General features: G+C 45.2%; 1 protein-coding gene across 1 annotated transcript in view; it reads right to left on the reverse strand.

The window, feature by feature from the left end:
- Window positions 1-3,199: 3,199 nt before the first annotated feature.
- TTF2 (transcription termination factor 2) overlaps window positions 3,200-27,964 on the reverse strand; it is a gene marked incomplete at its 5' end in the record, with an annotated part of 38,219 nt that continues 13,454 nt past the window's right edge. Inside the window, 12 exon segments of the mRNA XM_073617573.1 lie at window positions 3,200-3,594; window positions 4,084-4,158; window positions 5,726-5,808; window positions 15,473-15,626; window positions 15,814-15,872; window positions 19,933-20,103; window positions 21,221-21,354; window positions 21,497-21,582; window positions 22,413-22,504; window positions 24,671-24,824; window positions 25,767-25,954; window positions 27,821-27,929. Of these exon segments, the coding sequence (XP_073473674.1) occupies window positions 3,450-3,594; window positions 4,084-4,158; window positions 5,726-5,808; window positions 15,473-15,626; window positions 15,814-15,872; window positions 19,933-20,103; window positions 21,221-21,354; window positions 21,497-21,582; window positions 22,413-22,504; window positions 24,671-24,824; window positions 25,767-25,954; window positions 27,821-27,929 (1,450 nt within the window).

The raw sequence follows: 27,964 nt of genomic DNA on the forward strand, positions 1-27,964 counted from the left end.
CTACATTTCCCATGATGCTCAGGCACTCCTCAGTGTAGTGGAGCATAATGGGAAATGTAGTTCCAAAACATCTGGGGGTGCCAAGGTTCGCCATCACAGGCCTAGACCATCTTTATGTAGAGCAGGGGTCTTCAAACTACGGCCTTCCGGCTGTTGCGGAACTACACATCCCATGAGGCATTGTAAAACTCTGACATTCACAGACATGACTAGACATGATGGGAATTGTAGTTCATGAACAACTGGAGGGCCGTAGTTTGAAGACCCCTGATGTAGAGCAACAATTCTTTTTTTCAGATCCTCAGAGAGTTCTTTGCCATGAGGTGCCATGTTGAACTTCCAGTGACCAGTATGAGAGAGTGAGAGCGATAACACCAAATTTAACACACCTGCTCCCCATTCACACCTGAGACCTTGTAACACTAACGAGTCACATGACACCGGGGAGGGAAAATGGCTAATGTCAATCAAATCCAACAATGTGAGTGCCAGGGGGCGGAGCCGAGTCCTGCATTTGGCCTCTATGGATGGCGAATGCTGGACTCGGGAGCGCGCCTACAAGGTAACCCCCTCGGGGAAGCGCTTCTCCTAGGGGGTTATCTGATGTGGGGAGGAGCCGCGGGGGGACCCCAGAAGAGGAGGGTCGGGGCCACTCTGTACAAAACGAGCTGCACAGTGGAGGTAAGTATGATATGTTTATTTTTTTTTTTATTTACCTTTACAAATCACTTTAAAGTTGCGAGACTTGGCTTTTAAAAAGGTAAAATGAGAGATGTGAGGTCTTTTTGACCCCCAGATCTCTTCTGTCATGCTTATTTCTTTTACAAAGGATGTTTACATCCCTTATAATAGGAATAAAAGTGATAGAAGATAAATAAATAAAATAAATAAGAAAAAAAAAAAGTAAAGCGCCCCATCCCTTGGTGCGCAGAAGCGACCACATCTGTAAGTTGTGTCTGCATATTTAAACAGCGTTCAAACCGTTAGAGCGAGAGCAATAATTCTAGCACTAGACCTCCTCTGTAACTATGAAGAGGTAAACTGTAACAAAAAAAAAAAAAAAAAAATGTTGTCACCTATGGAGATTTTTAAAGTGGAGGGCCACTCTGAAAAAAAAAATAATTCACCAAAAAAAAAAAAAAAAAAACCATTTGAAAAAAAAAACTAAAATTTTTTAAACTTACCTAAACCCTTGTTGCTAGGCAGTCTTCCTAATCTGCCTCTTCCTATTCCGTGGCGTGTCCTGCTCCTCAGTGAGCGGCCCCGTTGTCTTCTGGGAACTGCGGCCGGAATCCCGCTTTAAGTACCGAAGTTTGATAAGGAGAAAGGAGGGTGGGACTTTATATGAAGAATGCATCCCTGGAGAAATCACGATACATATGAAAAATGGGCTGTTCTAGATATAATATAACTATGGGCATTGATGACAGCATTGCAAGGCAACAAATAGCAGTCAATGGTTTATTGATGGTAAAAAATAGTAACAATAGTAATAATGATACCATAATAAAATAATGACATAATAAGTTCACAATGTTAAATATTATATAAAAACAAAGTACATTAGGTGGATAGGTGTAACAATAGAAATGACAACAACAATATTAGCATAATGAGTTCATATCATGCACATCATAGAAAGCCATTTTCATAGAAGCGTGTCTCCCTGATAGAAAACTATGTCTAGATTTGTTGGTACGATACAATTGGTAAGTATTGATACAGTACAGTATGAGCGAAAAGGGCATCTATTGGCTCTACGCGTTTCGTGGCGACTGCCACTCTTCAGGAGCAAGTATGAGGTAGATGTCTGTATGTATTGAAACACATAGTTAATTTATAGGGTAAACTAAAATAATCATTGTTTTAGATAGGAAAAGGAGAGGGGGAATGACCCCAATTTACCACAACTACTTACAGAGATGTCAATGGGACTAGGCAAAGGCATGGAGGGCCGGAAGGCCGACCGGGTGTAGACATCAGTCCCGGGAGCTGAGGTGGACAAACCCGGGCGTAGATGGATCGCCAAAAGGAGAAAATGCTCTCCAGGGAGGGGCCCCCATGGGAAGTACCTAAGTTTGGCACCATTCCACGAGTGTGCGCAATTTTAAAGCGTGACATGTTGGGTATCCATTTACTCGGCGTAACATTATCTTTCACATTATACAAAAAAATGGGGTAACTATATATTTTTTTTTTTTATTATTCATTAACCACTTCAACTTTTTTCTTTTATAACGAGTTGTCGTTAGGAGAACCTTCTTACATTGACAGGACTAATCTGTGTACCACATGAGGACCTACTGGAGCCAGTCTGTGGGGGGCAGAATTATTGTTGGTTGGTAGGGGATCAAATACTTATTTTACTCGCTGAACTGCGTATCATGTATGTTTTCTGGATTTTTGGTTGATATTCTGTTTCTGTCATATAAAATACACCTGTGATAAAAATTATAGACCCTTCATTTCTTTGTAAGTGGGCAAAACTTACACAATCTGCAGGGGAGCCAATCATTATTTTCCCCTCTGTACATACACACAATACATCCAACTTAGACAGCAGCTACATGTCAGGGCTGGGCTCAGCCCTTCCTTCTGTGAGCTGGCCGCTCAGCTGTCGGCTTATTGCCAGCTCCTGTCTCTCTCCACAGTGACTCACCTGTTGATGATATCCTGCTCGTCAGTCCTGGCTACTTAAGCCGTCCAGCCCAGAGGAGCTCTGCCTTCGCCTTGGTCAACATCACAGAATCTCCTGCATTCCTGTTTAAGACTTGCTTGGCTGACATTCCTTCTGGCTCCAGATCCTGCTTGCTGTTCCACTACACTGATCCCCGACTTTCTGGCTTGTCTGACTATCCGTTCCGGTTACCAAACTCTGGCTGTGTTTTGACTATGTTTCTTCTGTTTACTTTTATTATTAAACAAGTGTGATATAAGTGTACTTCTGTTTTGGTCTGATTTCATGGTTTCTGACACCAATGAACCTATTGGCATGTCTTTGGAGTGCGGAAGGAAACCCACACAAGCACAGGGAGAACATACATACTCCATGCAGATGTTGTCCTGGTTGGGATCTGAACGGAGGACCCCAGTGCTGCGAGGCAAAAAGGGCCAACCACTAAGCCATAGTGCCACCCATGTAGTAGTGTATATCCTCACCCCCAGACACCGAATTATAATAATACAGAAAACACACCAACATTATAAAAGTTGAGTTTTATTACACAGAACACAGATAACAGAAATAATAAAATAAATAATACAGACGGCGACGCTCACGGGCCGCGTAGTGTTTTCAGGAACACTCATAGGGCACCCAAACAGATAAATAACAGGTTATCCAACTTAAGTCCGGAGCCCACCCCAGATGTAGTGTGGGGGGGAGGGGCAGACCAGCGTACCCAGCGCCCGATCACCACACTACACCACTGATAGAGCGACTACTCAGGTTACACCCCAAACAGCAGCCGCAGATCGGCCAGGGTGAGTTTGGTGAAGGTGGTGCCGTTTCCGGTCAGGACTTTCTTTGCCAATTCCTTCTTCTTCTCCTGAAGTTGGGCGATCTTCTCCTCCACCGTCCCCTCACACACAAACCTGCAGGGGGCAGCACAGAGTGATTACAGGTGATATGATATATGATAGGAGGACACGGAGGAAGGGGTGGAACTATGATAGGAGGACACGAAAGGAAGGGGTGGAACTATGATAGGACGACACGGAGGGTGGGGTGGAACTATGATAATAGGATGTGAAGGGAGGGGTGGAGCTATGATAATAGGCTGTGAAGGGAGGGGTGGAGTTATGATAATAGGATGTGAAGGGAGGGGTGGAGCTATGATAATAGGATGTAGAGGGAGGGGTGGAGCTATGATAATAGGATGTGAAGGGAGGGGTGGAGCTATAATAGGATGTGAAGGGAGGGGTGGAGCTATGATAATAGGATGTGAAGGGGGGTGGAGCTATGATAATAGGATGTGAAGGGAGGGGTGGAGCTACGATAATAGGATGTGGCCCCTGTGTATGTCAGTAATACATTGTCTGTGCGATTCCTTTGCTGTGATCGCATTGGAGGACTCCTCTGACCTGTGTATCACCACGTCCTTGCGTTGTCCTACACGGTATATGCGGTCACACGCCTGGTCCTCCAGTGCCGGATTCCTGAGGGGAAGGGGGAGGTAGATAATCAGACACAGACACAGACGACTGAGAACTCTCCCAATCATTTCTTTGCTTCATTACACTGTAGTCAGTAGAGGGATAGAATCGGAGAGTGCGGTCAGTAGAGGGATGGAATAGGAGGAGAGTGCGGTCAGTAGAGGGATGGAATAGGAGGAGAGTGCAGTCAGTAGAGGGATGGAATAGGAGGAGAGTGCAGTCAGTAGAGGGATGGAATAGGAGGAGAGTGCGGTCAGTAGAGGGATGGAATAGGAGGAGAGTGCGGTCAGTAGAGGGATGGAATAGGAGGAGAGTGCGGTCAGTAGAGGGATGGAATAGGAGGAGAGTGCGGTCAGTAGAGGGATGGAATAGGAGGAGAGTGCGGTCAGTAGAGGGATGGAATAGGAGGAGAGTGCGGTCAGTAGAGGCATGGAATAGGAGGAGAGTGCGGTCAGTAGAGGCATGGAATAGGAGGAGAGTGCGGTCAGTAGAGGGATGGAATAGGAGGAGAGTGCGGTCAGTAGAGGCATGGAATAGGAGGAGAGTGCGGTCAGTAGAGGGATGGAATAGGAGGAGAGTGCGGTCAGTAGAGGGATGGAATAGGAGGAGAGTGCGGTCAGTAGAGGGATGGAATAGGAGGAGAGTGCGGTCAGTAGAGGCATGGAATAGGAGGAGAGTGCGGTCAGTAGAGGGATGGAATAGGAGGAGAGTGCGGTCAGTAGAGGGATGGAATAGGAGGAGAGTGCGGTCAGTAGAGGCATGGAATAGGAGGAGAGTGCAGTCAGTAGAGGGATAGGAGGAGAGTGCGGTCAGTAGAGGGATGGAATAGGAGGAGAGTGCGGTCAGTAGAGGGATGGAATAGGAGGAGAGTGCGGTCAGTAGAGGGATGGAATAGGAGGAGAGTGCGGTCAGTAGAGGCATGGAATAGGAGGAGAGTGCGGTCAGTAGAGGCATGGAATAGGAGGAGAGTGCGGTCAGTAGAGGCATGGAATAGGAGAGTGCGGTCAGTAGAGGGATGGAATAGGAGGAGAGTGCGGTCAGTAGAGGGATGGAATAGGAGAGTGCGGTCAGTAGAGGCATGGAATAGGAGAGTGCGGTCAGTAGAGGGATGGAATAGGAGGAGAGTGCGGTCAGTAGAGGGATGGAATAGGAGAGTGCGGTCAGTAGAGGGATAGAATAGGAGAGTGCGGTCAGTAGAGGGATAGAATAGGAGAGTGCGGTCAGTAGAGGGATGGAATAGGAGAGTGCGGTCAGTAGAGGGATGGAATAGGAGAGTGCGGTCAGTAGAGGGATAGAATAGGAGAGTGCGGTCAGTAGAGGGATAGAATAGGAGAGTGCGGTCAGTAGAGGGATGGAATAGGAGAGTGCGGTCAGTAGAGGGATGGAATAGGAGAGTGCGGTCAGTAGAGGGATGGAATAGGAGAGTGCGGTCAGTAGAGGGATAGAATAGGAGAGTGCGGTCAGTAGAGGGATGGAATAGGAGAGTGCGGTAAGTAGAGGTAATAGGAGAAGGGTGCGGTCAGCACCAGGAGGTGGTGCAGTTGGGGGATCAGAGGAAATGGGGCGTTACCAGTGCATGTCCAATAGGAAGAGGTGGTTCCCACCAATCAGATTTAGTCCGACTCCTCCAGCACACAGAGACACCAACATCACCTACACAGGAGAAAGACAGACCATAAATACATCCCCTTAGAGAAGGAATGGAGGTGTCTGTACACCATTCTGGATGAGCGCTCCGCCCTGCTGGCCAGCAGAGAGACTTAATGAAGACCTGTCTGATTTCATCACTTTCATATCGGGTCATTGTCAAACGACGTTCCTGGTTTGAAGTGGAATACTGGGGCGGCATCGACATCCCGTATTTTTTTTTTCACCCAGCAATTCTCTAAACCACTAAAAGTGATCTGAGAAGCTTTTTTTTAAAGCACTACTAGATGTTTTTTTTTTTTTTATTTCATTCTATCTATTGTAGAGAAGAGATTTTGGTCCTCCATAAAGAGATCCTGTCATGTGGTATTACCATCACAAGGGATGTTTACATTTCTTGTGATAGCGATAAAAGGGATCAAGAAAATGTTTTTTTTAAAGGGACAGTAAAATGAAACAAATGTGATCAAATGAATAATAATGAAAAAAAAAAAAAAAAAAAAAAAAAGTAAAAAAAAAAGCACCCCCAGCCCCTGTGCTCATGACCAGTGGCGAATGCACACGTAGGTCCCGCCCACATATGTATTCGTACCACACATAATAATAACAATAATTCTAGCACCAGACCTTCTCTGTAACTAATCTGATAACCTGTAGAAATGTTTAAAGCATCACTTATGGGGATTTTTAAGTACAATAGTTTGGCGCAATTTTAAAGCCTGACATGTTCGGTATCTATTTACTCGGCGTAACATCATCTTTTATATTTTACAAAAAAAAAAAATCTGGTTACATCTTGTGTGTGTTTTTTTTTTTTTTTTTTTTATTAAAAGTGAATTTTTTCCAAAAAAAGTGCGTTTGAAAAATCAATGCTCAAATACAGTGTGACCTAAAATATTTGCAACGATTGCCATTTTATTCTCAAGGGCCTCTGCTAAAGAATGAAAAAAAATAAAAAAATATTTTTATGGGGGGAGGAGTTGACGCCCAAGATGGCCGTTTAGAGAGGTCGAGCGATTGACACGCTGCACTGATTGGAGACGCTGGAGTTCAGGATGGTCTGGGCGGCTGATTCAAATGCCTAGACACCTGAGTTAAACAGCCGAAGGCTATCCCCGACAATGGAGCGACTTATCAAGCAGTAGCAAAGGTAGCTAAAGCAGGAGGAGGGTGAGATCGAGAGCCCCGGGAAGAAACGTCACCTGTGGAGTGCTGGGAGTGAGACCGAAGACGAAGCCAGGAGTCAGCGCGGAGACAGGCGAGTGCCTCGGCGTGTCTGCTCATGCAGGCGGCAGGGGCGGCTCGCTCGTGAGACGCACACTCCGGCGGCGGTACAAGGGTCTCAAACAGCAGTGATCAGGAGGACCGGGAGATCTACCTTCCTATAACCTACAGTTGCTGGGCTACAGGGAAAAAGTAAGGAGACTGAAGATGCCAGAGACTAGGTATGATTAAAGATGCACATGGTCTTATAAAGTAACGTTTAAAGTGGCATAGAGACTGCATTAAATCACAAATACTGTGGACTGAGACAACATTACTAGTTTCTTTTTGAAAAAGGGATGCTGTATGAACTAAAGGGATTGGTGCAAATGATTATAATACTGGAAGAAGAGCTGGACAAATAATATTCTACAGTGTGTTTTAATAATAGAGTTTATCCAATAGAACTGTTCAGCATCTCTAATCTCAATCTAGGAGGTTAAAGGGTGATGTACACTACCCTATATAGTCTGGTCATCTAAAAAGGACACTAAAAGGTTAATAAGCGGTTAAAAAGGGAGAGAGAGGAGGGAGGAGAGAGAAGAAACAAGGTCTATCAGAAACATGGCACCCAAGAAAGGAAACAAAACACCACAATCTCAAGGAGAAAGGAAAGACAAAACAAAAATCAAAGATAAAAACCCTACAGGGGCACAAACTACACAAACACCTGATATAAAAGAGATTTTTCAACAACTGCAGCTACAATCCCCCCGTGTAACTCAAGCTCTACATACATCACAAGAAATTTCAAATATTGCGGAAGTCTCGGGGGCATCTAGATCATCAGAGGAAGAGCAGATAGATCACCCTAGAAACAGCTCACCAATAGACACAACAGGCTCACTTAATGACCCAAGAGAAGGGGGTAAAGAATATTGGGATTTGAGACAATACATTCAATCTCTCCCAACTAGGACAGATATGGATCAATATGTGCAAAGATTGGAAAACTCATATAAAGTAGAGATACAAGAACTGAAGACAACCATAAAAACCACACAAGAAAAAACAGCCATATTAGATACCAGAATCTCAAAAACAGAACAAGAACTAATTAACATAAAGGATAGTGCCCAAGATCAAGAAAAGCAAATAAATCAACTAATTAACTGCCTGGATGAGCAAGAAAATAGAAGTAGAAGATCTAACATCAGAATTAGAGGGTTAAAAGAAGACGTGAGCACAGAAGAACTGACAGCAACACTCCAGAAAATTTTTCAGGAATTAACCCAGGATATAGAAATAAAAGACCTAATAATTGACCGTGCTCATAGAGTAGCGGGGAAAAGGAGAACAGATCCGAGTAAACCACGGGACGTCATTTGCAAAATGCACTACGCTCAGATAAAGGATAGAATCATGTTTGCAGCACGTCAGAATAAAAATATCCAGCATGAGGGAGATCCACTGCTGCTATTTCAAGACCTATCAAAATTTACGTTGGACCGAAGAAGAGCTTTAAAGCCCCTGGTGGAACAACTAAGAAGAAATAACTTACAATATAGATGGAAATTTCCATTTCAATTACAGGCACAGAAAGAAGGACTAACGGCTGTATTTAGTGATTTGGAAGATCTACCGCAGTTTCTGGCAATTCTTAAGTTACCATCAGTAGAATTACCAGACTGGCCTATTTCGTTCACGAAAGGACTCAGAAAGCCCTAATAGGTCACTTGCAGATGGACTGGGGTTGGGGGAGGTTTTTTTTTTTTTTTTAGTATATAATATGACATTATTCACAGGAGGAAGACTTAATTAACTCGGTGTGATTAAGATAGTGGGTAGATAGAGACTGTGAAGCAAGGGGAAGAGGGGGCTGCTTATTTATCATTATTATTATTATTTATTTTTATTTATTTATTTATTTATTCACTCATTTATTTATTTTTTGTAATATCTAGATCTGATTTACTACTTTAACATAAGTACAACTAATGGTTCAGATAAAGAATGTTCAATACCAATAAGGGAAATGATATAATGGGGTAGATGGGGTCTTTTTTTTTTTTTTTTTTTTTTTTTTTTTTTGGCACATCACTAGTGAATAGTTTTTAATATATTATGTTATAAAGAGCACAAACACTGGGGATAGGTTACTGGTAATAGTGGGGTTAGGATATGTACACATAGCTGGGGGAATGAAACAGGCAGAGTAAGAGACATTTGTAAGCAATAAGCACGGATTAGGGAGGAGCAGAATTTTTGTTGCATACAGTGTCAAGTAGATTCACATAAATTATTACACATTATATTAGTCATTGGGGACGATAATAAAGACCACCCCTTTTTTTTTTTTTTTTTTTTTTTTTTTTTTTTTTTGTTCTTTTTACAAGAAATATGGAATAATGAGGAATAGACCCTGGTTTATAGTTGTTTTTACTTAATCTGATGCACGAAATATATCATAAACAAGGTATATATAATAGGGATGTTAACAAGATTGTTTTGCAATATAGGATAACACGATGTATGATACACTACGGGGATAATAGATGGGAGGTGGGCTCTTTTTTTTTTTTTTTTTTTTTTTTTTTTTTTTTATATTTCAGGAAATATGGAACTGTGAGGAATGGATTTTGGTCTATGAGTGTTAGTTTGATCCACGATTTTATCACATTATAAGGTATAGATATTGGGGATATCAACAAGCTTGTTTCGCAATATAGGGCAACACAATTTATGATTTATTACAGGTATAAGGATGGGAGGAGGGGGTTTTTTTTTTTTTTTTTTTTTTTTTTTGATACATTTTAGGAAATTTGAAATAATATGGAACGGATTTTGATTTATGGGTGTGGTTATATAGTTTGATTCACGTATTTATCACATAACAAGGTATAGTTATTGGGGATGTTAATAAGATTGTTATGCAATATAGAGTAATACAATTTAGGATTTATTACAGGCATAAAGATGGGAGGAGTTTATTTATTTATTTATTTTTTTCTCTTATTTACTACAAGATGTACGGAATAGTGAAGATTAGATGCTGGTTTTTGGTTATTATAGTATAATTTGTTATACGAACTATCCTATACAGCAAGGTTGGAGCAATGGTTAGTAATACAACATATGATTTTCTCTGGGCGTAAAGATGGGAGGTGTTTTAAAGGGGAAGGAAAAAGAGTAAAAGTAAGAGTTTTTTTTTTTTTTTTTTTTTTTTTTTTTTTTCCCCTCTCCTCTTCCCCTCCCGCTACACCTCTTCCCGAGTTAAAGCAATTATAAGCAAATGTTATATAGGACAGGAGTGGGAAAGTATACCTCTGAGATGTCTCCCCCACCCCCTTTCTATCCATATGCTCCCTAAATTTTTTTTATTTTTTTTAATTTTTTTTTTTTTTTTTTTTTTTTTTTTTTTCTTTGCCCGTTTTTGGAGGGGAGCAAAGAGAAAGAAAGAAGAGGGGATAGAAAGAAAATAGGAGATTAAAGATTTAAGGTAATAGCATCTAGAATGCGGCGTGCGATCGCTGCGGTCTCTGACTGAGCGGCAGATTTTGGTCGTCGGTGTCTGTCTCCCCTAGTAGAGGGAACTTACACTGTTTGTAAGATAGACTTTATATAAGTCAATAGTTTAGGGTTTTTGTGTGGGTGAGTGTGGTTGTGTTTGTTTTTTTTTTTTTTTTTTTTTTTTTTTTTTTTCTCTCTCCCTTCCCTTCTCCCTTCTTCCCTCTCTTGGTATTAAAGAACAATGAAAATATGTTCTTATAACATTAGGGGTCTTAATTCAGCATCAAAGAGGTCTCAGGTTCTATACTCTCTCCATAAACAGAAGGTTGGGATTGTCTTTTTTCAGGAGACGCACTTCCGCACGGATCACATTCCCAATCTGCAAAATAGATATTACAATACATGGTATCATGATTCTTATCCTTATTCTAAGTCGAAAGGCGTATCCATTGCAATACATAAGACAATACCACATCAAGTGCTTGAAAAATGGTGTAATAAGGATGGAAGAGCAATATTACTTAAACTCAGTATATATGGTAAAAAATTTACTTTCATTAATCTATATCTACCCAATCAAAATCAGCTTAAAACAGGGTCACAATTGATTGGTGAGCTCATGGAAAAGGTAGAGGGGATAACTATAATAGGTGGGGATTTCAATTTTGTGTTGGATAAGAGTGTAGATACCACAGCACCCTCGATTGTACAGACAAGTAAAGAAAAAAAGAAATTTAAAGAACTTATGGCAAAATACCAACTGGTCGACATCTGGCGGGCGTTACACCCAGGGGTGAAGGATTTCACATTCCGTTCAAATGTCCATGGGTCTTATCATCGTATTGATTACTTTCTGATCAATCAACTGGGAGTGACAATCACTTCATCAGCCGAAATAGGCAGTGCTATATGGTCAGACCACACGCCAATATTTCTGACACTTGATTTACTCAAAGGCGAAACTGCTAGAGGAAACTGGAAGCTTAACGACAATCTGCTATACGATGAGGCGTGTGTACTAGAAATAAGGAAGGCAATAATGAATTTCCCACAGGACCATATTGGAGACACTACTCCTCTACCGATTCAATGGGAGGCACTAAAGTGTGTGATCCGTGGATTATTCATTAAACATGGGGCCAGATTGAAAAAAATTAAAAACAATAGAATAACTCATTTATTAAAGGAAATACCGGAAATAGAAGCTCAACATAAACAAAGCTTAACACGTGAAATTTTGTTAGAATTAACAGATAGGAAGACAGAATTGCAAACTCTGCTGAATGAGCATACACTACGTATAAGAGATAATAACCGTGCCCTTTACTACCAACAGGGCAATAAGCCAGGTAAACGCCTGGCAAGAGCCCTACAAAATCGGTGTAAAACCTCGCCCATAGTTAAGATCAAGACAGAAGTAGGGGATATGAGATATGACCCAAAAGGGATCCTAAAAGAATTCCAGACATTTTATACAAAACTATACAATATATCTAATCACAAGGCTATTGATAACCCAGTGGGTTTGCAACAAGATATCCACCAATACATCAAAGAAACTGCACTCCCCATATTAACACCATCAGAAGTAACGCAGCTAGAACAGGAATTTTCAGAAAGTGAAATACAAAGGGTAATCGAATCATTAGTACCAGGGAAGAGCCCAGGTCCGGATGGTTTTACCCCAAGATTCTATAAATTATTTAAAGAAGAGCTCACCCCCATTATTAAACGGACGTTTAATGTAGTGTCCACAACGGTGCCTCTTGTCCCACAAAGTTTACAAGCATATATCTCACTCATACCAAAACCTGAGAAAGATCTTACTTTATGCGGCAACTATAGGCCAATATCCTTAACAAATATTGATTTAAGATTATATTCGAAAATAATCGCGAATAGACTCACCCCCATGATGCCCGCATATATACACCTAGATCAGGTAGGTTTCGTAAAGGGTAGAGAGGCAAGAGACAATACACTGAAAACACTCACACTGATGGAACTTGTACAGAGAGGCTCCATCCCATCCTGTTTACTTGCAATAGATGCTGAGAAAGCATTTGACAGGGTGGGATGGAGCTTCCTTAAAGAGACATTGGTACAATGGGGGTTGGGTCCGGTATTGTTGGACAAAATAATGGCCCTATATCAGAACCCAACGGCTAAGATTCGAGCAAATGGTGGCATATCGGAAGAAATTACTATAACAAATGGAACCCGACAGGGTTGTCCACTATCCCCTATACTATATATACTAGCGATGGAACATTTATTAATTGCGATCCGGGAAAATAAAGACATACAAGGAATTAAAGTGGGTGATGTAGAGTATAAGATGTCGGTGTATGCCGATGATATACTACTATATATTACAAACCCCCTGATATCATTACCAAACTTGATATCAGAATTTAAACGTTTTGGGGAAGTGAGTAATTTTAAGGTAAATTACAATAAATCTGAGGCACTGAATATTAATTTGTCAAATACTATGGTGGAGCTGCTTAGAAAGGATTTCCCCTTTAAATGGCAGGCTAATACAATTAAATATCTTGGTACATATATCCCCACAGATTTGAACAAATTACAGGAATATAATTACGTCCCGATGGTACAAAAAATAATAAATACATTACAAAAATATGAAAAAGGGACATTTTCCTGGATAGGTAGAATCAACATCATAAAAATGGATATACTCCCTAAAATATTATATACTCTACAAACAATTCCCATTTTTCCCGCAACAACGATCCTGAAAAAACTACGTAGAGCGATTGAGCAGTTTGTCTGGGCGGGCAAGACACCCAGAATCAGCAGAATAGTGCTAAATAAGACCAAGAAAGATGGCGGTCTGGCCCTACCAGACATAATAATGTACCTTAAAGCTATATTTATAACTAGAATAGTAGATTGGTTCCACAACAGGGATAGTAAACAATGGATAAAACTAGAGGAAGAGATTACAGGCCTCAAGTTGAAATCACTCCCTTGGATCAAAAGAGGGCAGAGACCTTCGGAGGGCACTATGCCCTCTTTAGTCGTATCAACATTGAAAGTATGGGATATTATGATAAAGAGAGGGTGGGGATCTACTTATAGAGGTCCTATGACCCCATTATTTAGCAACCCAGAATTTCCAATGGCACTAGAAGCCAAGTCATTCCTTAAATGGAGAAGATGTGAAGATACCAGAATAGTAGAAACAATGGAAGGAAATAGAATCCTTCCATTGGAAGCTATAGGTGGAGAATATAAAAAGGATTGGATGCAATATGGACTACTCCAACGATATATTTCATCTCTGATAAAAGAATCTGAACTGGATAGGCCCCTGACATCACTAGAGAAAGTTCTCATACAAGAACATAGACCCCTCCATGTCTTATCTAAGATTTACAAATATTTGAGCTCAGAAAATAAAATTCAGGAGTTACCATATATTAAGAAGTGGGAGGTAGAGCTTGGGATTGATATCCCAAGGGAAAAATGGGAAAAGGCTATTATGGTAACTCATAAACTTTCATTATCTACTAAACATCAAGAAAGGAATTATAAAATCTTAGCCAGATGGTATAAATGTCCTGTGGATATGCATAAGATAAATCCCGTTCACGGGGAAGAATGTTGGAGATGTCTTAAAGCTCAGGGCACAATGTCACATATTTGGTTCTATTGCTCTATAATCCAACCATTTTGGCAAAAAATTTTTGAGATTTATAGTGGTATGACTGGGATCGATGCATATCCGGATATACAAGTAGCGGTATTATCTATGATCCCAGGATCACTGAAAAATATAAAGAAAGGATTATTGAAATATTTCTTGACAGCAGCACGAACTATTATAGCTAGAAATTGGAAAAGCACAAGTGCGCCTTCCATGATAGATTGGGAGCGGGAGATGGCGGAGATGCGTGCTCTGGAAGAGAGAAAAGTGTTAGAAGAAGGGTTAAGTAAACAGATATTAAGTACATGGTCTAGATGGAGAGAGTTTAGAGCCTCTACACAGCTCTTCAGAATGACTGAGGAACCTAACGAAACATAATAAGAGGGGACCCCTTGGGAGGGAGGGATAGAACCCCTTCTTTTTTTTTTTTTTTTTTTTTTTTTTTTTTTTTTTTTGGTTGTGTATGATGGGGGGACGGGTTATGGTATGGTTGTTGAGTATATGGGATACACATCCATGAAGCAATTCTGTAACGACCAACATAGAGACAGAAGAGGATTCCGAGTTTGAATAATGGGTCCTTTTTATTGATTGGATGTGTATATGTTTTGCTTTGTATGTAAAAAATTGTAAAATTGTTTTGATAAATAAAGATTATAAAAAAAAAAAAAAAAAAAAAAAAATATTTTTATATATATAATTTGGGGGTTCTAAGTATTTCTTCTAGTAATACCCCAGAGGTTTTTACACATAGGAGAGACGTGTCCATTGATAAGTGGATAGAGGGAGGTCGGGGTCCCGGAAGTGATCTCATACCTGGGGTCCCGGAAGTGATCTCATACCTGGGGTCCCGGAAGTGATCTCATACCTGGGGTCCCGGAAGTGATCTCATACCTGGGGTCCCGGAAGTGATCTCATACCTGGGGTCCCGGAAGTGATCTCATACCTGGGGTCCCGGAAGTGATCTCATACCTGGGGTCCCGGAAGTGATCTCATACCTGGGGTCCCGGAAGTGATCTCATACCTGGGGTCCCGGAAGTGATCTCATACCTGGGGTCCCGGAAGTGACCTCATACCTGGGGTCCCGGAAGTGATCTCATACCTGGGGTCCCGGAAGTGATCTCATACCTGGGGTCCCGGAAGTGATCTCATACCTGGGGTCCCGGAAGTGACCTCATACCTGGGGTCCCGGAAGTGATCTCATACCTGGGGTCCCGGAAGTGATCTCATACCTGGGGTCCCGGAAGTGATCTCATACCTGGGGTCCCGGAAGTGATCTCATACCTGGGGTCTCTGGGGGTTTACATTGAACTCCTCCACCACATCCATGCGCTGTTTGGGGTTGACAGAACCGTCAATAGTAGCGTAAGAAAGTCCGATCCGCTTCAAGTGTACGGCCACGATCCTCAGCATGCTGGTCCACTGAGACACGATGACACTGGGGGAGGGGAGGGGGTACAACAAGGTCAGGGGGTGACAGAGGACAGACACCAATATTCACCATTATATCCCTCCAGCTGTGATATTCAGACACCCAATATCTGACAGCTGGGAAAACGGCTCACACATTACCCAGAATCCTCCACTCTGTGGCAAACATGGGGACACCATGGAGCTGCTCTCACCTCTTCTGGGGCTCAGCGCTGGAGCTTATGGATTTCAGCTGTGACATCAGAGCGTCGATCTGGAGGAGAGGAGGAGGAGGAGGAGGAGGAGGAGGAGGAGGAGGAGGAGGAGGAAGAGGAAGAGGAAGAAGGAAGAGGAAGGAGGAAGAGGAAGGAGGAAAAAAAGGAGAAGGAGGGAGAATGGGGATGAGAGAATGGTGGAAGAGAGGAAGAGAGAAGGGAGGAAGAGAGAAGGGAGGAAGAGAGAAGGGAGGAAGAGAGAAGGGCGGAAGAGAGAAGGGCGGAAGAGAGAAGGGAGGAAGAGAGAAGGGCGGAAGAGAGAAGGGAGGAAGAGAGAAGGGAGGAAGAGAGAAGGGAGGAAGAGAGAAGGGAGGAAGAGAGAAGGGAGGAAGAGAGAAGGGAGGAAGAGAGAAGGGAGGAAGAGAGAAGGGAGGAAGAGAGAAGGAGGAGGGAGAATGAGGATGAGAGAAGGGAGGAGGACAGAAGGGTGGAAGAGTGGAGAGAAGGAGGAAGAGAGAAGAAGGAGGAGGGTGAATGAGGATGAGAGAAGGGAGGAAGAGAGAAGGAGGAGAGAAGAGAGGAAGAGAGAAGGAGGAGAGAAGGGAGGAAGAGAGAAGGAGGAGAGAAGGGAGGAAGAGAGAAGGAGGAGAGAAGGGAGGAAGAGAGAAGGAGGAGAGAAGGGAGGAGGAGAGAAGGGAGGAAGAGAGAAGGAGGAGAGAAGGGAGGAAGAGAGAGGGAGGAGAGAAGGGAGGAAGAGAGAAGGAGGAGAGAAGGGAGGAGGAGAGAAGGGAGGAAGAGAGAAGGAGGAGAGAAGGGAGGAAGAGAGAAGGAGGAGAGAAGGGAGGAAGAGAGAAGGAGGAGAGAAGGAAGGAAGAGAGAAGGAGGAGAGAAGGGAGGAAGAGAGAAGGAGGAGAGAAGGGAGGAGGAGAGAAGGGAGGAAGAGAGAAGGAGGAGAGAAGGGAGGAAGAGAGAGGGAGGAGAGAAGGGAGGAAGAGAGAAGGAGGAGAGAAGGGAGGAAGAGAGAGGGAGGAGAGAAGGGAGGAAGAGAGAGGGAGGAAGAGAGAAGGGAGGAAGAGAGAAGGGCGGAAGAGAGAAGGGAGGAAGAGAGAAGGGAGGAAGAGAGAAGGGCGGAAGAGAGAAGGGAGGAAGAGAGAAGGGCGGAAGAGAGAAGGGCGGAAGAGAGAAGGGAGGAAGAGAGAAGGGAGGAAGAGAGAAGGAGGAGGGAGAATGAGGATGAGAGAAGGGAGGAGGACAGAAGGGTGGAAGAGTGGAGAGAAGGAGGAAGAGAGAAGAAGGAGGAGGGTGAATGAGGAAGAGAGAAGAAGGAGGAGGGTGAATGAGGATGAGAGAAGAAGGAGGAGGGTGAATGAGGATGAGAGAAGGGAGGAAGAGAGAAGGAGGAGAGAAGGGAGGAAGAGAGAAGGAGGAGAGAAGGGAGGAAGAGAGAGGGAGGAGAGAAGGGAGGAAGAGAGAAGGAGGAGAGAAGGGAGGAAGAGAGAAGGAGGAGAGAAGGGAGGAAGAGAGAAGGAGGAGAGAAGGGAGGAAGAGAGAAGGAGGAGAGAAGGGAGGAAGAGAGAAGGAGGAGAGAAGGGAGGAAGAGAGAGGGAGGAGAGAAGGGAGGAAGAGAGAAGGAGGAGAGAAGGGAGGAAGAGAGAGGGAGGAGAGAAGGGAGGAGGAGGAGAGAAGGGAGGAAGAGAGAGGGAGGAGAGAAGGGAGGAAGAGAGAAGGAGGAGAGAAGGGAGGAAGAGAGAGGGAGGAGAGAAGAGAGGAAGAGAAGGAGGAGGAGGAGGAGGAGGAGGAGGAGGGAAAAAGAAGAAAGGTGGTCAGACGTTGTGTACAAAGGCAGATTGTATCACTAATGACATTTTTTATTTTAGACCTAATGATGTCATCACCGGTCCTCTATGCTTCTCTATACAATGTATGTCTGGTGGGAGGGGCCGGCCGAGTGCTGCATGTAGCTTAATGAAAACATATCAGTACTCATCTCACAAGCCCTCAGCTCTGATGCAAGCAGTGGGAGGGATCTTGGGAGGAGTTGTCTTTGGGCGGGTGTCAGTCTGGAGGAGTGGGCGTGTATTTGCATGCAGACCACCCTAGGTAACGCCCACATGTAATGCTGAGCCACCACCTTCCAAAGTAACTGAAATCAACGGTATGACACGCCCCCCTACTGAGTGACAGCTAGAGCTCTCCATTCAGCTGGGTGCATGAATTTTGCTAATTGCAAAGACAGGTCATACTCAGGAGGGGACATGTTGGGGGGGAGGGGTCTTTAACCACTTGCCTACCAGGTACTGTCAACACCTTCTTGCCCAGGCGCCAATTTTCAGCTTTCAGCGTTGTCACACTTTGAATGACACTTGGTCAGTCGTACAACATTGTACACATAGGACATTTTTATCATTTTCTTCACACAAATAGAGCTTTCTTTTGGTGGTATTTAATCACCTCTGGGGGGGTTTTAATACTTTGTTAAACAAAAAAAACAAAAAAGGCCAAAAATGTAGAAAAAAAAAAAAAAAGTTTTTCATAGTTTGTTATAAAATTTTGCAAACAGGTGATTTTTCTCCTTCACTGATGGGCACTGATGAGGCGGCACCAATGGGCGCTGATGAGGCCACACTGGTGGGCACTGAGGAAGCACCGATGGACGCTGATGAGGCGGCACTGATGGGACGGTACTGGTGGGCACTGTTGAGGACTTGTGGGCACTGACAATCAGGATACTGAAGATCAGTACTGATCAGTGTAGATTCCTTTCACACAAGCCGGTTACCGGCTCCCCTCTCCTGACAGTCCGATGTATGTAGTAAGAGGGATGGCGAGTTTTCTGAAGTTGTAATTTTTTTGTCACAATTATTTGGAAAATGAAGAAAATGATAAAAATAGCTTTTTTCACCTTTTTTTTTTTTTTAAATTCTCTCACCAGTGCAGTACGCGGCTATTGTGTAAATCAGGGGGAGGCAACCACGGCCCTCCAGCTGTAGTGAAACTACAAATCCCATCATACCTCTGCCTCTAGGAGTCATGCCTGTGATTGTCGGGGTCCTGCGATGTCTCATTGGACTTGTAGTTTCACCATAACTGGAGGGCCGACCCCCTGATATAAATGGTGTGTCGGTGATTGGGGACACTGACTGGTGACTACGTAAAAAAAAAAAAAAAAAGTAGTTGTGTTACTATGGTAACACTGTATTGCTCTGGTCATAGTGGGGGTTTTTTTGGTTTTTTTTTTAAACATAGAAAAAAAAAAAAATAAATACTTTTTTTTTTACATAAAATGTTTTTCTTTTTTATTTCTTTTTTTTTAAATATAGAAAACAAAAGAAAATATAATAAAAAAGAAACTTTTTTTTTTTACATACGTTTTTCCTTTTTTATTACATTATTATTCTTTTTTTTTTCTATATTTAAAAAAAAAGTAATAAAAAAAGAAAAACACTGTATGTAAAAAAAAAGTTTCTTTTTTATTACACTATTTTTCTTTTTTTTCTATATTTAAAAAAAAAACAAAAACACTATGAGCAGAGCAATACAGTGTTACAATAGTAACACTACTACTACTACTATTTTTCTTTTTTTTTACACATTATGATTGCTTATACTAGTGAATTTCATTGGTATAAGCAACCATTTTTACTGAATTAAACGGACTCATTCAGTGTGTTTTGTTGTGATTAGCGGTGATTGGCAACAAGTAATCACATGGTACAGATGAGCTGTGATTGGCCCTGTCTATGCCATGTGATCACTGTGACCAATCACAGCTAGCAACACAATTTTTCACAATGAATAGGCATGAAATGAAGCCATACAAGGTTTACAATTGTCATGTGATCCTCTGTGATTGGTCACAGCAATTACATGGTACCGGCAGCAGACCAGTACCCCGATCAGTCATGACAGATCACACCGCAGCGTGGCCCGTGGTGTTTCGGGAGGACATCATATGAGGTCCAACCGGAAGGATGAATGTCCCACCCAGCCGTCATGTGGCAATAGGCTGGGCAGGACGTTGTTGTACTGCAGCCCCTGGAATCCCCCCATTTCTGATGATGAAAAGACGCCCTGTATGTTATGTCTGGCAGGGGATCTCACACATCACATTCCCACAACCTTTGTGCTTCTGCAGTCGCTCTCGAACAGCTTGGCGCTGAAGTTGGTTCCGTTCAGGGAGACGATGGATTTGGGGTCCGGGGTCTGGAGGTCACACAGGGTCAGGGCGCTGAGTTGCTCCTCCAGGGTCAGGTTCAGTCCTTCGCTCTTCATCTCCGTCTGGTCCAAAGTCTGCAGGAGAGATCCGGACACAGAGATGATATACAACAGATAGATGGCGTGTTAGAGAACGGCTGGAGAGGACGAGGGCTCGGAGGGTAAGAGCGCAGACAATACTATCCCATGATAACCTAACCCCCTACAACACCCTCCCCCCCCATATACCTAATCATCAAGAGGACGAGGGCTTGGAGGGTAAGAGCGCAGACAATACTATCCCATGATAACCTAACCCCCTACAACACCCCCCCTCCATATACCTAATCATCAAGAGGACGAGGGCTCGGAGGGTAAGAGCGCAGACAATACTATCCCATGATAACCTAACCCCCTACAACACCCCCCCCCATATACCTAATCATCCATCTAAAGCCTGATCCTTCAAAGCCAAACTCCAGCTTTAAAACAGTTGTATACCGCTGGCCTTTTTTTCCCCCTGTATGGTAAATTGTATACTAGCACATTATGGGGGTAATTTGTGCTAGTATGGATGATTGGGGGGAGTTGTGCTAGGAGGGGAACTTTGGGGGGTGGGATTAATGCTTGGAGATAGAATTTCTGTTATGAAGGAGGATTTGGGGGGTCATTTTGTGGAAGTTGGGATGATTGGGGGGGCTTGTGCTTGGAGGGTAACTTTGGGGGGGGGGGGGGGAGAGAGTATTAGAGCTAGGAGATAGAATTTCTGTTAAGAAGGAGTATTTGGGGGGGGGGGGGGGGTAATTTGTGTTAGTTGGGATGATGGGGGGGTAATTTATGCTAGTTGGGATGATTGGGGGGGGGGTAATTTATGTTAGTTGGGATGATGGGGGGGGGGGGTAATTTATGTTAGTTGGGATGATTGGGGGGGGGGTAATTTATGTTAGTTGAGATGATTGGGGGGGGGGGGTAATTTATGTTAGTTGGGGAACTTTGGGGGGGGGGGGGGATTAGTGCTTGGAGATTGATTTTCTGTTACAAAGGAGGAATTTTGGATTGCAAAGGGAATTTATTCAAAAGGAAAGTATTTTTTTTTGGGGGGGGGGGGGGGTGAGGATTTTTGCTGACACATAACGCTCATACATTTTGGGAGGGGGAGGGTCCTGGGTGCTAGGATGTCCTTGTCCCGGCACGGCATACGGGGGACACTTACCGTCTTCAGAAGGGACGGGTGGCAGCAGCACTGACGTAGGCGGAGGAGGAGGGACAGAATGTGCACTGTACTGGACCCCTGAGAGGGCGGAGCTGAGGAAAAGGCATTCTGGGTGGAGCCAAACTCCCGAGCAACTGTAAGAAGGGAAAGGAGAGGCGGTGAGAGAGAAGGCGGGATCGCAGCTCCGCCCAAAACACAACCAGACACACCCAAAATACGGGTATGAAGGAGGCACTGAGAGCCGGGGGGGGGGGGGGGGGGGGTTTCCAGACTTACCTCTCTCAAAGGGATTATCTGCCCCCTTTGGTGGGGTCTGTGATGACCCCCCTTCATGTCTCTTCAAGTAATTCTGCAGAGTAGATCTGTAGAAAGGGGGGGGGGGTAGAAGGAGACGTTACAGCCGGATATTTCTGAACTGTTCTTCCCATCACTTTACCCACCACACCGTCTTCCAACCATCACTTTCTGTACCCACAACCATCGTCCAATCATCACCTCCCATATCCACCACACCACCGTCTGACAAGACCTGGCTCCTTTACCCACCACACCGTCTTCCAATCATCACCTCCCGTATCCACCACACCACCGTCTGACAAGAACTAGATCCTTTACCCACCACACCGTCTTCCAATCATCACCTCCCATATCCACCACACCACCGTCTGACAATACCCGACTCCTTTACCCACCACACCATCGTCCAATCATCACCTCCCGTATCCACCACACCACCGTCTGACAATACCCGACTCCTTTACCCACCACACCATCGTCCAATCATCACCTCCCATATCCACCACACCACCGTCTGACAAGAACTAGATCCTTTACCCACCATAGATGCCTAAACCTCTCCGTTACGATATAACATTCAATGACTCCACAACATGACCTCTTGACCCCCCACCCTCAATTTCCATCAATGAACATGAAGGCTACAATCTGCCAATCACCAGCCTCTGTGACCCCCCCCAACGCCGCCACCTGTCGATCATTCACCAGTTCCCGCACCCAGCGCACCAACTCCGAGAATTAAAACTCTGGCACCGGATCAGCCCTCCGCATCATTAGACAGCCGCCGGGAGCCGCCCAATGTGACCTCTATACAGAGAGATAAAGATTTCCTGGAGCTCCTCAGCCCCTCCCACAGTAATTCTGACCATTCAGAGAGAAGACTCCATTCCCACACCTGGATGTGGTGAAGATGACGTCGTACACGGCCTGTTCATCGTCCGACAACTTCAGCTGATGCACCCGACATGTCCGCTGAGGGAGATCCACCTGTCAGTATGGAAGCAACAATGTTATACAATGTATATACCCCTGTGCTCCTGTATACAGTATATACTGTGTGTGTGTACACCCCTGTGCTCCTGTATACGGTATATACTGTGTGTGTACACCCCTGTGCTCCTGTATACAGTATATACTGTGTGTGTACACCCCTGTGCTCCTGTATACGGTATATACTGTGTGTGTACACCCCTGTGCTCCTGTATACGGTATATACTGTGTGTGTGTACACCCCTGTGCTCCTGTATACGGTATATACTGTGTGTGTGTACACCCCTGTGCTCCTGTATACGGTATATACTGTGTGTGTGTACACCCCTGTGCTCCTGTATACAGTATATACTGTGTGTGTGTACACCCCTGTGCTCCTGTATATACAGTATATACTATGTGTGTACACCCCTGTGCTCCTGTATACGGTATATACTGTGTGTACACCCCTGTGCTCCTGTATACGGTATATACTGTGTGTACACCCCTGTGCTCCTGTATACGGTATATACTGTGTGTACACCCCTGTGCTCCTGTATACGGTATATACTGTGTGTGTACACCCTGTGCTCCTGTATACGGTATATACTGTGTGTGTACACCCCTGTGCTCCTGTATACGGTATATACTGTGTGTGTACACCCCTGTGCTCCTGTATACGGTATATACTGTGTGTGTACACCCCTGTGCTCCTGTATACGGTATATACTGTGTGTGTGTACACCCCTGTGCTCCTGTATACGGTATATACTGTGTGTGTGTACACCCCTGTGCTCCTGTATACGGTATATACTGTGTGTACACCCCTGTGCTCCTGTATACGGTATATACTGTGTGTACACCCCTGTGCTCCTGTATACGGTATATACTGTGTGTGTACACCCCTGTGCTCCTGTATACGGTATATACTGTGTGTGTACACCCCTGTGCTCCTGTATACGGTATATACTGTGTGTGTGTACACCCCTGTGCTCCTGTATACGGTATATACTGTGTGTGTGTACACCCCTGTGCTCCTGTATACAGTATATACTGTGTGTGTGTACACCCCTGTGCTCCTGTATACGGTATATACTGTGTGTGTACACCCCTGTGCTCCTGTATACGGTATATACTGTGTGTACACCCCTGTGCTCCTGTATACGGTATATACTGTGTGTACACCCCTGTGCTCCTGTATACGGTATATACTGTGTGTACACCCCTGTGCTCCTGTATACGGTATATACTGTGTGTGTACACCCCTGTGCTCCTGTATACGGTATATACTGTGTGTGTGTACACCCCTGTGCTCCTGTATACGGTATATACTGTGTGTGTACACCCCTGTGCTCCTGTATACAGTATATACTGTGTGTACACCCCTGTGCTCCTGTATACGGTATATACTGTGTGTGTACACCCCTGTGCTCCTGTATACGGTATATACTGTGTGTGTACATCCCTGTGCTCCTGTATACGGTATATACTGTGTGTGTGTGTACACCCCTGTGCTCCTGTATACGGTATATACTGTGTGTGTACACCCCTGTGCTCCTGTATACGGTATATACTGTGTGTGTGTGTACACCCCTGTGCTCCTGTATACGGTATATACTGTGTGTGTACACCCCTGTGCTCCTGTATACGGTATATACTGTGTGTACACCCCTGTGCTCCTGTATACGGTATATACTGTGTGTGTGTACACCCCTGTGCTCCTGTATACGGTATATACTGTGTGTGTACACCCCTGTGCTCCTGTATACGGTATATACTGTGTGTGTACACCCCTGTGCTCCTGTATACAGTATATACTGTGTGAGTTGTGGGACGTGGACCCCCCAGATGTCAGATTAGGAGGAGTTGCTGTGTCCCCATGGACATGATCGGGACGGACAGCATACAGATACATGGAACCCCCCGGGATCCTGTGTGGGTAAACACGGCTCTCGCCCGGATGTTTAGGTACACCCGGGGGAACGAGGACAGAGAGGGGACAAGAAGGTAAAAATAAATCTTAAATTGTTAAAAACCAAAAGCAAAGACAATGGACCACCTCAAGGAAAGGTTCCCATCCCCCCCCCCCCCCCCGTGTGTTAGCACCCCGGGCAGAATAAATTATCAACAAGACCCCAAATTAAATACATTTGACTAGGCCCCACCCGCTCCCCTTCCCCTCACCAGGGGCTTCCCGGTGTGGTCCAGCTGGTCTTTGGTCCTCCGGAGAAGAAGACTCTTGGTGAGGATATTCAGTCTCTCTCCTCCCTTCCTGCTGCCATTATCCACCTGATTCTTCCACAGCTTGTATTCATCGAACGGCGAGCAGCGCAGGAACCTGGAGCCAATAATAACGCAAGGTTCAGAATGCAAAACATTACACAGCAGGCCACACCCCTCCCCAGTATAAACACAGCAGGCCACACCCCTCCCCAGTATAAACACAGCAGGCCACACCCCTCCCCAGTATAAACACAGCAGGCCACGCCCCCTCGGTATAAACACAGCAGGCCACACCCCTCTCCAGTATAAACACAGCAGGCCACACCCCTCCCCAGTATCATGCAGTTTTACAGAACAGGCCACACCCCTCCCAAATATTACAGAGCACACAGCATGCCACACCCCTCCTCACTATAAACACAGCAGGACACACCCATCTCCACCATAAACAGCAGGCCACACCCCTCTCCAGTATCATGCAGTTTTACAGAACAGGCCACACCCCTCCCCAAAATTACAGGAGCGTACAGCATTACACAGCAGGCCATTCCCGTCTCCAGTATAAACACAGCAGGCCACACCTCTCTCCAGTATCATGCAGCTTTATAGAACAGGCCACACGCCTCCCCAATATTACAGAGCACACAGAAGGCCACACCCCTCCCCAGTATCACAGAACACACATTACACACCAGGCCACACCCACTATCACAGCAGTACATAATAGGCCACACCCTCCATCATAGAGCAGTACAGAGCAGGCCACACCCACTATCGTAACAGTACAGGCCACTCCCACTATCACAGCAGTACAGAACAAACCACTCCCACCATCATACAGCAGTTCAGAACAGGCCACACCCACCATCATACAGCAGTTAAGAACAGGCCACACCCACCATCACAGCAGAACAGGCCACACCCAATATACAGCAATACTGAACAGGCCACACCCACCCTCATACAGCATTACAGAACAGGCCACACCCAATATCACAGTACAGAACAGGCCGCACCTACTATCACACAGCTGTACAGAAGAGGCCACACCCCTCACCGTAGCAATGAGTAGAGGTCCAGCAGATTATTCTGTATGGGGGTCCCAGTTACCGCCCAGCGGGCCCCGGATCTCAGCTTGCACACCGCTATGGAGGTTTGGACTTTGGGGTTTTTAATGTTGTGAGCCTCATCCAGGATGATCCGCGCCCAGGCAATGCGGAGGAGGGGAGAGGAGGCCGTCTTGTCCTGATAAGAGGGAAAAAGAGAGAGATGGATTCTGGGAAGGGGAATTGTCCATCACATAGAGTGGAGGACATGAGCTGATTATACTCCAAGCCTGCATGACTACTACTCCCAACAATCCCCTCCAGGTTAGCTCTACACTTATTGTTTATTCTCACCTGCTCCTCTCCTGTAGGTTCTGAGACTGGCCATTCCAGTGCTGAAAGGTGCCAAATGCCTAAATATTCCAACCTAAGGAGATTGTGGCAGATGCCTGCAATGTGACCTCAGGTTTTGTGCAGACTTTGTGAACCGGCAGTGAGCCATTGACAGGAATGGGAAATGGTGAGCATTCTGCAAACTCGGGACTATGATGATGATGAGATGTTATCAAAAAGGAGCTTGGGATGGAGCACTACGGGACAGAGGACCATGGAAGAATGGAGCACTACAGGAGGAAAGACCATGGAAGAATGGAGCACTACGGGACAGAGGACCATGGAAGAATGGAGCACTACGGGACAGAGGACCATGGAAGAATGGAGCACTACGGGGACAGAGGACCATGGAAGAATGGAGCACTACGGGACAGAGGACCATGGAAGAATGGAGCACTACGGGACAGAGGACCATGGAAGAATGGAGCACTACGGGACGAGGACCATGGAAGAATGGAGCACTACGGGACGGAGGACCATGGAAGAATGGAGCACTACGGGACAGAGGACGCATGGAAGAATGGAGCACTACGGGACAGAGGACCATGGAAGAATGGAGCACTACGGGACAGAGGACCATGGAAGAATGGAGCACTACGGGACGGAGGACCATGGAAGAATGGAGCACTACGAGACAAAGGACCATGGAAGAATGGAGCACTACGGGACGGAGGACCATGGAAGAATGGAGCACTATGGGACGGAGGACCATGAAGAATGGAGCACTACGGGACGGAGGACCATGGAAGAATGGAGCACTACGGGACGGAGGACCATGGAAGAATGGAGCACTACGGGACGGAGGACCATGGAAGAATGGAGCACTACGAGACAGAGGACCATGGAAGAATGGAGCACTACGGGACGGAGGACCATGGAAGAATGGAGCACTACGGGACGGAGGACCATGGAAGAATGGAGCACTACGAGACAGAGGACCATGGAAGAATGGAGCACTACGAGACAGAGGACCATGGAAGAATGGAGCACTACGGGACAGAGGACCATGGAAGAATGGAGCACTACGGGACGGAGGACATGGAAGAATGGAGCACTACGGGACGGAGGACCATGGAAGAATGGAGCACTACGGGACAGAGGACCATGGAAGAATGGAGCACTACGGGACAGAGGACCATGGAAGAATGGAGCACTACGGGACGGAGGACCATGGAAGAATGGAGCACTACGGGACGGAGGACCATGGAATGGAGCACTACGGGATGGAGGACCAAGGAATGGAGCCACTACGGGACTGAGGACCATGGAATGGAGCACTACGGGACGGAGGACCATGGAATGGAGCACTACGGGACGGAGGACCATGGAATGGAGCACTACGGGACGGAGGACCATGGAATGGAGCACTACGGGATGGAGGACCAAGGAATGGAGCACTACGGGATGGAGGACCAAGGAATGGAGCACTACGGGACGGAGGACCATGGAATTGAAGACCATGATGTCAAACTTATAGTATAGTGTGAAAACCCACCAATCCTGTGGCAGGACAAATATTAGCTTTCTGCTGATGGGATTGCAGCACCGTCTGGTAAGTTTACCATTGCTCTCTACTCTATGGTCCTCCATTTCATGGTCCTCCTACCCAGAGTCCTTGATTTGATGATATCCTTGTGACTCCCGATTCCGTCAGGTCACATGCAGCAAAGACTCACCTCAGATCCTGATCCTGGGCCGGACTCTCCCCTCCCTCCTTCTTGGCAGGAATCTCTTTGGACACCAGAGAGTAGGTGGTGACAACAATGTCATACTGCGCCAACCTGACAACAATAAATACGTCCATTGGTTATATACA

Source organism: Aquarana catesbeiana, linkage group LG02 (assembly GCF_042186555.1).
Source record: "Aquarana catesbeiana isolate 2022-GZ linkage group LG02, ASM4218655v1, whole genome shotgun sequence".
In the NCBI taxonomy this organism is placed as follows: Eukaryota; Metazoa; Chordata; class Amphibia; order Anura; family Ranidae; genus Aquarana; species Aquarana catesbeiana.